The 15378-nt window shown below is 26.1% G+C and overlaps 1 protein-coding gene across 2 annotated transcripts in view; it reads left to right on the top strand.

Annotated features, from left to right (window-relative positions):
• The window catches only part of LOC107451053 (putative leucine-rich repeat-containing protein DDB_G0290503), a 224549-nt gene that overhangs the window by 110637 nt on the left and 98534 nt on the right, over positions 1-15378 (top strand). For both annotated transcript variants that reach the window (XM_043039812.2, XM_071177657.1), the window contains exon 4: positions 11110-11205. In XM_043039812.2, the coding sequence (XP_042895746.1) occupies positions 11110-11205 (96 nt within the window). The remainder of the gene's footprint in view (positions 1-11109; positions 11206-15378) is intronic.

Genomic DNA, 15378 nt, shown 5'->3' with positions numbered 1-15378 from the left:
AGAAAGCAAATTAAAAAATACAAAATCAGTTTAATTATCAGATTAAACTAGGAAATGTTTTTGAAAGTCGCCTCCCTGCTTTTCTGGGCTACCTACTTCAATCAGGAAGGTTTGAATGTTTTTAGTACCACCTGTCTCAGTAGTGATTCGTTAAATTTTGAAAGCGTTTTTTTTTGACGTTGTTGAAATAAAAATTTGCGACATACTTTTTTGAGTTAATTTTTGACAGATAGTTTAAAAATATATATTAATGGAAGCTCTAATGAAATACTCAATACATAATAAATATTAAAGATTTTTTCTCAAGTCAACTAAGAAAAATGTTTAAGAAAACCTTAAAATTAAAAAAAAGTATGTTTTTTTATGTAATTTAAACATTATGCATCAATATAATGCATTGTTTTAATTTTTTATAAAAATTTCCATTTTGGTTAATTATTAAAAAACATAGAAAATCTTAAAATAATAGTTTGTACTTTTTTATTATTTAAAACATTATTTAAAAAATAATAAAATTAAAGACAAAATGATATAAAATAATTACAATATTAATATTTCAAATCTCTTGCCCCTTCCTTTAAAGGTTTTTGAATTATATCGTTTAAAGATTGATGAAAAACAAGAAAATAAGATAAGGGAAAAATCTCGTGTAAGTTCTACGTGGAGGGAAAAAACTGAATCAAGTCTCATCTCAAGAATTTATTGGGGTAAAATTCTAATTTTTTACCATTTAGATAAGAATTGTTTGCAATTTTTTGAGTAATAATTTTTTTAAGCTTGGTTCTTAACCCCTTTAAATATCGACTTCTCTAGTTTATTGCTGAGTTGATTAAGGGATCAAAATTAATAGTCTTAGTTTGTTATAATATTCAAGAAAAAATTTTACACTATATCTTTATTACTAAATCAATCTTAAAATAGTAATTTCGAATCCATAAATATGTCTGAAATGTTTTATTTATTAAAATTTGATTTCAACTTAGTGCATGTAGGTGTAACTTTTCATTTCAGATCTCTTTGATCATTCATTGAAGAAAGGGAATAAAATAATTTTTTAGATATATTTGTATTGAACTGACTTTAATGTTGAACTGAGTTATTGAATTTTTACCAAACATTCTACTACAATTATTCTTTTTCATTCATGAGAGGTATATTTTTTCATAAAGACTACATTGAATATTCACAAGTAAATTTTAAATTTTCAAAAATAAAATTAACGATATTTGAATTTACACAGAATGATGTTTGAATTTTATTCTGGAGAATGGCAAACAATAAAAACTATAAACTCAAAAGAGTAATTTCAATATTTGCGATACTCCAGTTTTTTCCTTTCCTTTAAAAGAATGACAATTGGATTTTTGTTTGAATAATGTGTGCTCTCAGATGATTTTATTTTTTATTTTTAATGCATAAAAAACGGATATGTTTCGAATAAAAGAATATCATCTGCATTATCTTTCCACTTAATTTTACAAACTGAAGCTTCGATCCTTTTTTTCCCTCTAATAGTAATGTTTGTTACAATATTTGTATAACAAACGAAACATTTATTTTAAAATTGGTGTATTTAATTTGAAAACCCGAAAACCCAAGTAGAATATTTTTACAATTGTGAAAGGCTTTTTTTAAGCCGTTTAAGATCTAAGACTGAATTTTACAATAATATTTTGTATGTAGTGCTTTCTATAAATATAGCACTCGATATGTAATTGTAAAATACTTGTTAAAATGCATTCATTCACAAATAATAGCAAATTATTAATTAATTAATTAATCGAGGAATAAATAAATAACCAGGAGCAGTTTTTGAAAGGTAATTAAATAGTATACATCACCCGCTTTTGGATTTCTGAGAAATATTTTTGTTTTTGTGCAATTTGAGTTAAAATATGTGATTTTAGAATCAACAAAATTAGTTTTAATCTATCAAAATTGTAATAAAATTAGTTTTTTTTTAAAAAAAAATTGAAAGAAATAAGTAGGGAAGAGAGGTCTAGTTTGGATATTTTTTACAAATTTGTCAAAAAACCTTACTAAATAATATCAAATTATTAATTAATTAATCAAGGAGTAAGTAAATAACCAGGAGCAGTTTTTGAAAGGTAATTAAATAGTATACATCTGCCTGCTTTTAGATTTCTGGGAAATATTTTTGTTTTTGTGCAATTTGAGTTAAAACAGGTGATTTTGGAATTAACAAAATTAGTTTTAATCTATCAAAATTGTAATAAAATTAGTTTAAAAAAAAAATTGAAAGAAATAAGTAGGGAAGAGAGATCTAGTTTGGATATTTTTTACAAATTTGTCAAAAATCCTTACTAAATAATAGCAACTTATTAATTAATTAATCGAGGAATAAATAAATGACCAGGAGCAGTTTTTGAAAGGTAATTAAATAGTATACATTTCTTTGTTTTCAGATTTTTGAGAAATATCTTTGTTTTTGTGCAATTTGAGTTAAAATACGTCATTTTAGAAAAAACAAAATTAGTTTTAATCTATCAAATCAGTAATAAAATTAGTTTTAAAAAAAACGAAACAAATGAGTACGGAAGTTTGGATATTTTTCACAATTTTGTCAAAAATCCTTATTAAATGTAATTTTTAGCTTGCGAGTTATTTTTTAACAATAATTTGGACTCCTCACTATATTTTGTTGTATATGAGGACTTAAGAAGTTGTTTATTTTCCCATAACGGCTTTTTGTGTTCATTACACTGCTCCATTACACTAGATTAGCTCCATTACACTGGATTAGTGTGTACAAGCTATGGGGATAATTTGCACAATCTTAATAACTTAAGTAGTTATTTTTTGAGCAACTCAGATAGGTGCATATTTTCATAAACCAAAATGAAATTATTTTCAACCTAAGTCTTATAGGAGAATAAACCTTTACATATATTAATTAAAATACTCATTTGTAATAGAGCATTTTACTATACCAAAAAAGATATTTTTAAGGCAAATCAATACATTTGAAAACAATTATTTAATTTGGTTCATTTGATAAATATACTGTTTTCTTAATCAAAAAATTTAAATGCTAACTTTGAATGTGTATTGCGATGCAGTCCTGATGGTTTTATTAGTCACTGACAATGGAAGTTTGGTAACTATTTCTTCTCGTAAACTTTGAGAAATGTTTTTTTTACTCCTGGAGAAATGAAAGATTCACTACATCCATCTTTTTCTTAGGAACTGAATATCATAATCTCAAATCTTTGTTAGCAACTTCCACTCAACCGATATAGGGCACATCACTGTCTTTTATTTTTAAAAAAAAAAACGTGAACAACAGAAAGTCGTTAACTCATACTGAGTCAGTGTTGCCAAGAAGTTTCAATTTAATTATATAGATTTGAGATCATTGAGATTTAAAAACGAAAAACAAACTTAAAGTTGCTGACTTATAAATGGAAAAAATTACTTAAAGAGTGCCCACACTAACCTCACCACCATGTGACGTCAGTAGCCCCACAAAGACATTTGCGTGTTTATGCCTCATGCTGAATAATTGATGCTATATGAAGCAATTGAAATAGGTAAAAAACAGTTTAATTTAGAACATATTATCAACTTCAGTTGAAATTCTGAATAAGAAATGTTGAAATTCTGTTTTTAAGAGAGTAAAAGAAAAATGTGAAAATTACTTTTGCACTTTACAAGTCTTCCTTTACGAATTACTACTTAAGTATTCCCAGTGTGATTAAGCAAGTGCTCATAGAAGTGTACACCAGTGCTACCAATTTACGATATCTGACTGAGGAGATTTTATCAGTTAATAAAAAAGTTATTCAAGATGTACGCTTTATTCCCATGTCCACACACTCTTATGTAGTTTAAAATAAATTACTCAAAACTGCAAATCACATAATTTTATTATAAAGTTTTGAGAAAAAATCCTTAAAAGTTAAAAAAATTTCAAAAATTTCCAAGCACTATTTTTTCTAATTCAGTAAAGAGACCCTTTTATTTTATTTTTTTAAAGCTGTCAAATAATACTATATCATCAAAAGTTTGTTAAATACAAAAAAATATCTAGAAAACGAGTGTCAAATATTTAACCTAAAAGGCAAGGGGCGAGGGGAGAGGTTTCTTAAGATAAGGCAGTGATCATTAATAAGTTGATATTTTGAAAATTACATGCTACAAGTATTTTTAAGGTTAGTTTTTAATAAAATATTTCGAATAAATTTTACACTTTAAGCTCTTAGACTGTACTTTGTCAAGGTATAATGGTTTAAAAAAATTTCTAGTAATATTATCCGTCAAAGAAACCATGCTTTCATCATTAATCTCATGAAGAACTTATTTTTATTAGGAACTTAACTATAACGTAAAATTTCACTAAACAAATTATTAATTTCTCTCCATTGTACAACATGCATTTAATGAGATCAATATAATCATACTTATAATTCAATATGTAATTACGAATAAGTCAATTCAATACATAACTGCAAAAATAAATGAAGCAGTGCTTGTAGAATTCTTGAATAGAATTATTAGTGACAATTTCCAAAATTAATGCAACTTTTAATTAAATAGTGAAATATTTCAAGTCTTTGTAATAACAAAAACATTGTAGCGTCACAAAGGATATTATGTTAATGGAGTTCCCGTATCGAACGAAAGTATGAAAGAATAATATAAGTCTACAATTAAGACTACAAAGAAATGTGAAATAACTTCATTAATTATTTACAATTAATTAGGACCCGATATACCAAATAATGATAGGGAAACAATACACTGCTATGGAATTAAAATATTTCACTTTCCACTATATTTAATGAAGAAAGTATATATTTTAATTAAAGTTATTTAATATACGTAAATAGTGAAGTTCTTCATGGATTTATAAGAAATATTTAAGTTAAAAATTTTAAAAATTCAATTAAATGCTTATTACTAAATTTATATTTAATAATGAACAAAATTTATTAATATATAATTAAAACTTTTTCTATTATATAATTAAAACTTTTCTTTATTGAATAAATATTAGAGTATAATTTAATAATAAATAAAATTTAAAAAATTAGCATAATTGAAGCTTTGTATATTTTCCGCATTTGAAAGTTGTTTTAAAAAGTCAATTTTTGTATAGGTAAACTTTAAGCTCATATAAATATTAATTTAATTAAATGCTCATAAGAATTTTGAAAATAAATAATTTTTCTCTAAAGTAATTTAATTATATAGATTCAAATATTTTCCTTACTTTAACTAAAATACTTACTTTTACTAAAAGTAAATACTATGATAACAAAAATATACTAGCAAACTATTATGAGGTAAAAGAACATATGTGTATTATGAGACATTGTATTGTAGCTACAGCGCTTTTTGTGAAAAATTATGAATTAAATTTGGCAAATATACACTGTAAAAAATTCCGGATTAAATTGTGGCATAAAGAACTTTGGGTGCATCATCCGTAAAATTCATTATACAGTGAAATCTATACTTTGTATAAAATATTATACCGTAATTTTCCAGTAATATTTATTTAATTAGAGTGATTTTATGGTAATTATTACTGTAAAAATTACGATTTATTAAGTTCTTGTTTCCGTAGCATGCCCTGGAAAAAATAAATTTTACGGTAAAAAGTACCAGCACCCTGAGAACCAATATATTTTACTGTAATTTTACACGGAACTTTTCACAGTGTATATGAAAAAATCGTGCTAGAAAAAAATGAAAAACTGAAAAATCAGATATTCATCAGAGAATCATAGAAAAACTAAAAAATCAGATATTACTTAAATTACCATGGAATTTTTGTTTTGCTTTGAATGTTTCCATGCTGCATCTCCCCCTGAAAAAAAAATAATAGTAAACAGCATGCAAAAATGAAAATTAAAGTTTGACTACTGATTCTTAGTCAATATTATGTTTCTACATCAATAAGTTCACGTTCCTTAGTTTTTGTTAGCTTTTTACATAAATGCTTATATTTCATTTAGTGTGTAAATTCCCATTAGAATAACATTTTCAACAATGGAACAACTCAAACAAGTTGTATTATTTCGTTGATTAGAATGATTCCCAAATCGATTAAAAAAGTATGATTATCTTTACTTTGTAGAAAAATAAAGTAGAAAACAACCCGCATAATGCACGCATAAAACTTTTAAAAGTTGGACTGTCATTTCGTACTATAAACAAATATCATCTTAAGAGTTTTCGCTGTCAATAATTGCTTAAAAACCTTAAAATTTTTTTTTATCTTTCTATTATACTGTTAATAGCATTATTTTACTTAAAATACTTCTACTGATCTTTTGTTTATTGATAGGGAAGAAGGGGACTAGTGTGGGCATAGGACTAGCGTAGGCAAATGGAATATTTCTATTATTCATCACTCAAAAATTGGCAGAATGACAAAACTAAAGTACACTTTCATATATAAAGCTATAGTACACTTTCGTCATAGATGGTTTAGTAACAAATTAAAAAACAAGTTTTTATGGTGGAAAAGTGGCTTCTTAAATGTTATTTTTATTTCTATTTTAGTCTATTTATATTTTTTGAGAACAGGAGAGATTAAATTATGAATGAATATGCTTATTACATATTTAAAAGTCACAGGAGATCTGCCATTTTTAATCAACAATAATGAATTTAAACGAACTAATGACTACACGGAACCAGTGTGAAAACATAGGTGTGGTGAATTTTTTTCCCTATTTTCCTTTTTTTATTGAGAGGAGAAGAAGGCTAGTGGGGACAAGCGATTAGAGTAGACAAATGGAACATTTCTGTTATTTATCACACAAAAATTTTCTAAAACTTTTGACCGAATGACAGGCTATGGTACACTTTCATATGTAGAATTCTAAAGCTTAACTTCAGACCATTTTTATTTATCCTTTAAACACTAGGGGATATTAAATTATGAATGAATATGTTTTTTACATATTTAAAAGCTACATTGGATCTGCCTCTTTTAATTAACCAATAATGAGATTAAACTAACCAATGACTCTAAGAGGCCACTTTGAGCTCATAGGTTTGGGACAACTCGGAATAAAAACAATTCTTTTTATAAGGAATTAACAAAACATACAAATAAATTAGATTATCTATAATTCAAAATGAAATTAAACTGTCATACTGTAATGAAAAAAATACTTGTTTAAAAAAATGATTAGCAAGTTTTGACAAAACTTTTCACGTTAGATCTCATTTTTCTTATATTGGTATCTTAATAAAATTAAAAACAGAAATGGGATGTCATCTAAGTTTGATGTTCTCTCAGAAATTCACTTTGGTTTTAAACTAAGAAAATTTCAAAAAATGTAATTGATTTTCTAATTTTTAAATCTTTTAAGAACACGCTCAAAAATTTTTAGTTAAGAACTTAATTTCCTAAGTGTATACTACGATTTTGCTGATCAAATTTTTTATTAAACTAAATCAAAGTTTTGTATACATTTTGCGTATTTTATTACAGTCCAGTGAAAGAAAACGCTTCCGTCCCAAAATATTACTTCATCGCAATAAGTTCTTTGTCAAGGAAGATCGAAACTATTCTCATAAAATAGTAAAACTTTTGTGGAGCAAAACATAAAATTTCTCTATAAATCATCTTTTTACGCTTCTTTTATTGTGAAAGTTTCCCAATCGGTATTACTTACATACGATTTTGTAGGATTACTCAACACACTCATTTTTTTTATTCTGAATGTATAAAAAAAAATCCCATATTTATACATAGAAATTACCCGATTGACCTAATTTTATTCATACTTCTTTTTTGAAGCTTTATAACGTCTATTACAAGATTGGTTTAGTACTTTTCTTAATTCCTATAGACAAGCAAAGTTGTTAGTTGTGGAATTCATTGTATTCTGACAACATGGAATGTTGCAAAACAAAAATGGAAAATAATTTATGCATGGAGTAGGATAAGTTAACTATTTATTTTCTTTTTCAAAAGAAAATTGCAAATAAAAAAGTTTTACGATCTGAACTTTTTCTAAGGAAGTCCTCTTTATAAATCTTTGTTTGACTTCTGGATTTCGATTTCTGGTGCTTAACTAGCTATAGTTATTTTTAAAGTCTTACTATCTCAGTTATTGCTATGAACAGTTCTTGATATAGCAAGTAAATAAAGAAAAAATAACGAGGAAAAAGTAACGAACCCAGGAACCTGGATCATCGAATCAGTGAATTTGAGTTTGAATCAGTGAATCAGGGAAACAGTGAATAGATGTATCAGTAGGTTGGTAAATCAGTAAATTTTTGATAAATAATACTAGAAATAATTATACAACAATCAGTAATTTCGGTAAATAATACAGTAAAGCTTTTGAACCTGTAATTTGTGGTACAATAATCAACAATTATGTTTTTTAAATGATTTTTTCCGTATAACAGAGGTTTTTTTCTCACGTGTAGCATTTCATGTTCACGCAACTGCGCAAAGTACAGAACAATATCAGTTCCTTGCCGTGCTTGCTCAGAATATACCTCACAAAGAAAAAAATTCTGGTGAAATTACTGTATAAAAATTCCTGTAAAGGAAATTAAAATATACGACATTTAAATCATTCATTTGGTAATTCCATTTACATGGTAATTGTTTACCGGAAATGCTGTTTTTTTAAAATTATCATTCCTATGTCTACACATTTATTAAAAAAAACTAAACTGAAAAGTAAATTTTACCGAATAAATGACTTTAAAGTCATTCTCTAAGGTATCATGTTAAAATTACCAAACTGTACCACATTTACCAATTTTATTACTTATCAAAAACCTTATTTTATAGCTAATTTTATCAAAATCATTACCAAAGAGCTTCGGTAAAATTTATAGAGTGCTTTGGTGTTCCCAAAGAGCCAGAAACACTCTTTTACCATATTCTAGTAGTTTTCACCATATAGTTTTTCTAAATGATGACATACTTGGAATTTTAGGGGCTAAGCCATTGGAATGCTTTAGAAATTATTAAGGTCATGATTACGCAAAACGTCAGTTTGAGAAAATGCCATTGAAAACTTTCGTAAGGGCACTCCACCTGTTTGCAAAGAGCTGTATTTCTCCTTTACATGAATTTCAATTAATACTTTTAGGAAATTATTACAAAATGCGTTGTATTTCTCCTTTGTATGAATTTCAATTTACACTTTTTTAAAATTATTGCAAAAAGAGTTTCCTTTCTCCTTTGTATAAACTATAATTTATACTTTTAAGAAATTATTGCAAAAAGCGTTGTCTTTCTCTTTTATGTGAATTCCAACTTATACTTTTAAGAAATAAGTGCAAAATCGTAGTATTTCTTAATTATACGAATGTCAATTTATATTTTTAGGAAACTGTTCTCAAATAAATACTCTGTAGTAACATAAAAAATATTTAAAAAAATTTAAATTGTTTGAAACTCTCTTACTTTTATAAAAGGCGATAGATTTCAATATTCAAAAAGTAACGTATAATATAAAATAATGCGAAGAGCTTAGAGTTCCATAACGTGATGTTTAGGGCGGAATGTAAAATAACTTGATAAAAATGCTTATTCTTTGCAAATGAAGTTCAATATAGCCACGATTTGATGTTCTAGCCATTTCATTTGAGTATATTATAGCCAAAAAAGCCAAATTTACCCAGAACTAAAATAGGTTTTTACGATGAAATTGAAAATGACACTTTTCTGGGCATACACTCTGAGTTTTTCAATACATTAAGGGTTAACCTCTCCCATTATTTTAAGTGCACTCTTTACTTTATTTAGATTACATAAATAGTGGAGGTGAGAAAGTTCGAAGAAGTGAAAATATGAGATCCCAACTCAAAAGACTAGTGAACTTAATTAAGCATATTACGCCATTCTGTAGAATATTCTGGTGTTCATAAACAATACAAATTCATTTACGCCATCTTTTCAGTTTTAAGATTAATAACAGGTCAATAATATGTTAATTTTGTCCTTAAAAAATTGTAAAATCATACAGAAAGTTTACAAATATGAACTAAAGAATGTGAATGACTTTTTTGATGTTATAGATAATTTAAATTTCTAAATTTTAACATTGAAATTTTTATATATCTCTTTTTTTTTGTTATTTTAGAGACTTCAATAAGAAAAAAATACTTTTTTTTTTTAACAAAAAGTGTTTTTGTAAGTCTTATTTGATTTAAAATTAATGCTTAAAGATGTAAAAAAATATTGTAACGTAACTAGTTCGGCAATTGGAGGATTTTTAATTGTTTCTTAATTTACAATTTGTACTTTTTGCTTTTGTCATTCAATAAATTGTTCATTAACCCATAGTAATCTCAGATCAGAAACTAATTAACCAATTATTATTTATGTTTTTGAGATGTTATAGCAAATTAAAATCTTTAAATTTAAACATAGAAATTTTGATTTCTTTATTTCGTTCTTTTATAGGCTTTAAAAATAAAAATTCACTTTTTATTAGCAAAAAATGTCCTTATATGTTTTATTTAATTTAAAATTAATGCTTAGTTAACAAAAATTGAAATAAATAGTTCGATCGTTGGAAGATTTTTTTAACTGTTTCCTAATTTTCAATTTGTAACTTTTTTTAATTCAATTAAAGGTGAATTAAAAGTTTCAAGCTGTGTTATAGTTGTTGTAACCTATATTTTAAAATCAGGTAACAAAAAGAATTACATCTTTGTATTTAATCAATATAATCATGTAATTTGTCTTGCCAAAATTATTTAAATTATTAGCTATTGTTATGATAAAAGAAAACTGAATCAGACCTCATCCATCAAAGAGCAATACAAATTAATTTTTTAAAGTGCACTTTAAGCATAGTGTCAACATCTGATAAACAATTTACTCAGCAATGTGAAATATTTCTTTTACCATATGACAGTCAACAAAGGAATAAAAAAAACTCAAAGCTTCACACTGTACTTAATTTTCTTAACGCTGTCAACACCAGTAAGTCAAGTATGACTAAAACTGACTTCTGACTGCTAAAACTAAGTTCTAGACAATTAATTAGACACCAAGGCAACCCGATAAAGTCCTTCTTCATTTTTTTTTACCTCACGATTTTTTTGTTTTTGTTTTTCCATTCTGTTTTATGTTTTTTTTTCTTTTCTTTTCAGGAGCATCAGCAATGGCGATATGCCAGTAATGCCCGACGACCAAGCTCTAAACAGTCTTGTGTTCCAAATGATTCAACAACTAGGACTTCTAGACAAGTAAGTCACTTTATTAACCATTTCAACATTTTGATGTCTTAAATAAATAACAACATATTCTATATTGGAGTTTGAAATTAGATTGGTTGAATGTTTAATATAAATTAATTATAGGACTGAAATGATTGGTTGATTCAATTAATTTTTTCAATATTTAATTAATTGAGGGTTTAAACTGTATGAGTTTAATCTGACCACTACATTCCCGCAATCCAGGAATAATTGAGTTTTTTCGATGTTTTTAACATAAATTGCTAAGTTAGTTTATTTAAAGTGTTGGTAAAAATTATTTTCTGTTTGTATTGATCGTGTCTTCTTATTAAAAAATCAAGTGTTACAAATTAAAATAGAGAACGGTTAGCTGTCGTCTGAATTTTAAATTAGTACAATGAATGTCATACGATTAATTTGTAGTTAAAATAACAAACTAGTGCAAATTAAGTAGCATAGTTAATCATCGTTTGAATTTGTAATGATAATAAGGAATGCCATATGATTCATTTGATGTCAAAATAACAAACTAGAATAAATTAAGTAGTACGATTAATTGTCATAATTTGATATGATGATAAGGAATGCCATATGATTCATTTGATGTCAAAATAACAAACTAGAATGAATTAAGTAGTACGATTAATTGTCATAATTTGAAATGATGATAAGGAATGCCATATGATTCATTTGATGTCAAAATAACAAACTAGCATGAATTAAGAGGTACAATTAATTGTCATCCGACAATAAATGACAATGAATGTCATACGATTCATTTGTTGTCGAAATAATGAGCAAGTATGAATTAAGTAGCATGATTAATTGTCGTCCGAATTTTAAATAAGGACAATGAATGTTATAGGATTCATTGTTATCAAATTAACAAACTATTAATAATTAAGTAGCATGATTAATTGTTGTCTGAATTTGAAAGAATGACAATGAATATTATAGGATTCATTGTTATCAAAATACTATTAAGAATTAAGTATACAAACTAGTAAGAATTAAGTAGCATGATTAATTGTTGCCCGAATTTGAAAGAATGACAATGAATGTTATAGGATTCATTGTTATCAAAATAACAATCTAGTAAGAATTAAGTAGCATGGTTAATTGTTGTCCGAATTAGAAATGATGACAATGAATGCTATAGGATTCATTGTTATCAAAGTAACAAACTAGTAAGAATTAAGTAGCATGCTTATTGTTGTCCGAATTTGAAAGGATGACAATGAATATCATACGACTTGTTGAAATAACAAATTATCATGAATTAAGTTGTACTGTTGACTGTCTTCCGAATTTGAAATGATGAATGTCATACGATTTTTTTTGTCTAAATAACAACAAATTAAGTAGTAGCGTCAGTTGTCAAAATTTGAAATGATAACAATAAAACTCGAAATAACTAACTTAGAAATGAATTAAGTAGAACAGTTATTTATAGTCAGAATTTGAAATGACACTAATAAATGTTTGTTGTCGAAATAATAATTTAATACGAAGGAAGTGGTAGGGTAAATTATCGGTCAAATTCTAAATTATGATAATGAATGTCATACCATTCGTTTACTGTCTAAATAACAATCTCTAGCATGAATTTAATCTTACATTGGTTAATTTTAGTATGAATTTGAAATGAGGGTAATGAATGCCATACAGCACGTTTCTGTTATCAAAATAACAAATTAGTACAAATTAAAATAAGGCAACGTTAATTGTTCCAAGAATTGCTAAAGTTTTTGTACACCACAATAAAAAATCTAATTATCCATGGAATGATCTAAAGCAATGTTACTTAAATTTAAGATTACAATGGTTCTTAAAAACGATTTTTTTTTAATTTTAAAATTCGCCTCGATAATTGGTATTAAATACTATGAATCTACTAATCTCTTATGCATCAATTAAAAAATTCAACACGAGATTCGTGTAATAAAGATAATAAGTTTGCAAAGGTAACATTTATTTAAATACTTTGATTTAAATAGATTGATTTAATATCCATTGATTCTAAATAAACTGGCATCATCAAAATTTACACGAAGTTAAATCCTTAATGTTCACCAGTTGATTATCAATAACTGATTATCATATGTTGATTTTTAAAATCTTGGCTTGTTCAAATTGGTAATGCAAGTCATCTCTTTATTATAATGTGGTAAGTCTTATTAGTTGATTAAAACAGAATCCAGTTTATCAGTTGTCCAGATATACTAACTTGTATATTTATATCAATTACTTTCAAACAGTTTATTTGAATAAAATCTGGTCCATGATTTAATTCAGATAATGGGATTATTTCTTTAAACAAGGTAATTTGATTCCGTGTTGATTTTAACTAATTTGTTCAAATATATTAGAACTTAGAGTTCCATTAATCCAAATCTGGGTACGAATTCTAATAAGATAATAAAATTTGTTGCTCTTTGTAAGGTTCATTATTTTAATCGGTTAATTTAAACTAGTTGCTTTAAATTAAATAAAGTTATCTAATTTTGATCAGATCTGTTGGTTCAAATCTGGGACTTGAATAAGTTTTTTCAGATCCGTTAACTTAAGGTATCTGACTAGTGCAAAAGATTGGTTTCGGGCAAAATTTTTGAAATTGAGTTTATTTATAAATTTATAATCCCTGCACTCTTGTCGTTTTAAAAATTTTTTACTTTTGCTTGTACTCCAATTATTTACAAAGTTATAGCTGTTTTTATGAAAGGTGATAACAGTGGATAGACTAATGGTTTTAAATCTTTAAATGCGTTTATCTCAAAATCAGATTTTTCCCTTCATTTTACACCACCTTGTTGTCTTTAAAATAATTGTCTACAATTTTCATGAGTGTTTATGATTATACCAAGCATGTCTTGAACTATAGACTAAGAGAAAAAAAGTAGAATTTTATTTTTTTAATGCGTGTTTTTTCGTAAAGACACATGCGGAAATTTTTAAAAAGTTTCTATTTTAACTACACTGATCCATAACTCAATAGTATATGCAGTTGTGTTTAAGATAATAAGAGTTCAAAATATAGTTGATAACCTTCTAAATAAAATCCTCAAAGGATTTTTGTGTTTTAAGCGATAGAAATTTTCTTACAGTTTTTAACGTATATGCAAAAAAAAATGCTTTGTTTTAACCTAAAAATAGTCATATAAAAAGGAAATAAAAATAACGATATTTTTTTTGGTAGTTTTATACATTTTTACACACAATAAAACAAATAAACTAGTTTTATAAAATTTCTTATTAATATTTTTAAAAAAAATTGTTGAAACTTAACGGATACTGTAAATAAAATATATGTAATCATTTTATCAATTAATTTTTTATTACTAATCCACTAAACCATTTATTTAAATAAAATCAAATGATCCATTTTAGTGCTAACTTGAATCCTCCACTATGATTTGAGTCAAATCACTGAGTTTGTGCCAGAAATAAGTGATTTGCATAAATTAATTACAATCCATTGGTTGAAAATCAAATTTATTTCATAATGAAACAGATTCAGATCAATAATTCTTCTCTGCTGGTTCAAATGAGTTGATATGATTCTTGGTATCAATTATTAAATAAAAAATACACTGAGAAATAATTTTTTCTTGTTTTCTGTTGCATAATATTTTTTAACATATCTTAGTTACTTTCGTATTGCTTATTTCAAACCAGCACTCAGTTTCTCTCTCTAAGCTACAGTTTTTTTTATTATATTTTTATTATATTTTTAGTCTATTTTTTTATCGAAATGTGCAACTTTAAAAGCGTTTTACATCACAGGGGGCCCGCATAAATAGTGTAACAAACTTTTAGGGAAGTTAGGGCACAGCATCAGGATTAAAATTTCATGGAAACCCATTCCCGGAAATGTCGTCATACGCCACTAAAGGCGCTTACCTATGATGAATTGTTTCCTCGTGTGCTTCTGAACAAGTCATATAAGGGAAACGCTTTTGTTATATATAACATTTTTAAACTTGCATATTTGGAAAGAAAATAGACTAAGAATGTTATTTTAAAAACAATCTCTAGTTTTAGGATAAAAACTTTAAATCCCCACTAAAATTAATTAAAAAAAACTTTAAATCCTCATTAAAATTGATTTTAAATCCCCACTCCCAAATTTGAAAAGATCAAGTATTTGTATAAATACTCGCCCCCCCCCACCCCCTAGTGCTA

The sequence above is a fragment of the Parasteatoda tepidariorum genome, chromosome 2, assembly GCF_043381705.1.
Source record: "Parasteatoda tepidariorum isolate YZ-2023 chromosome 2, CAS_Ptep_4.0, whole genome shotgun sequence".
NCBI classification, from domain to species: Eukaryota; Metazoa; Arthropoda; class Arachnida; order Araneae; family Theridiidae; genus Parasteatoda; species Parasteatoda tepidariorum.
Note: the sequence above shows the minus strand (reverse complement) of the source record. Positions and strands in the feature narration are given on the sequence as shown.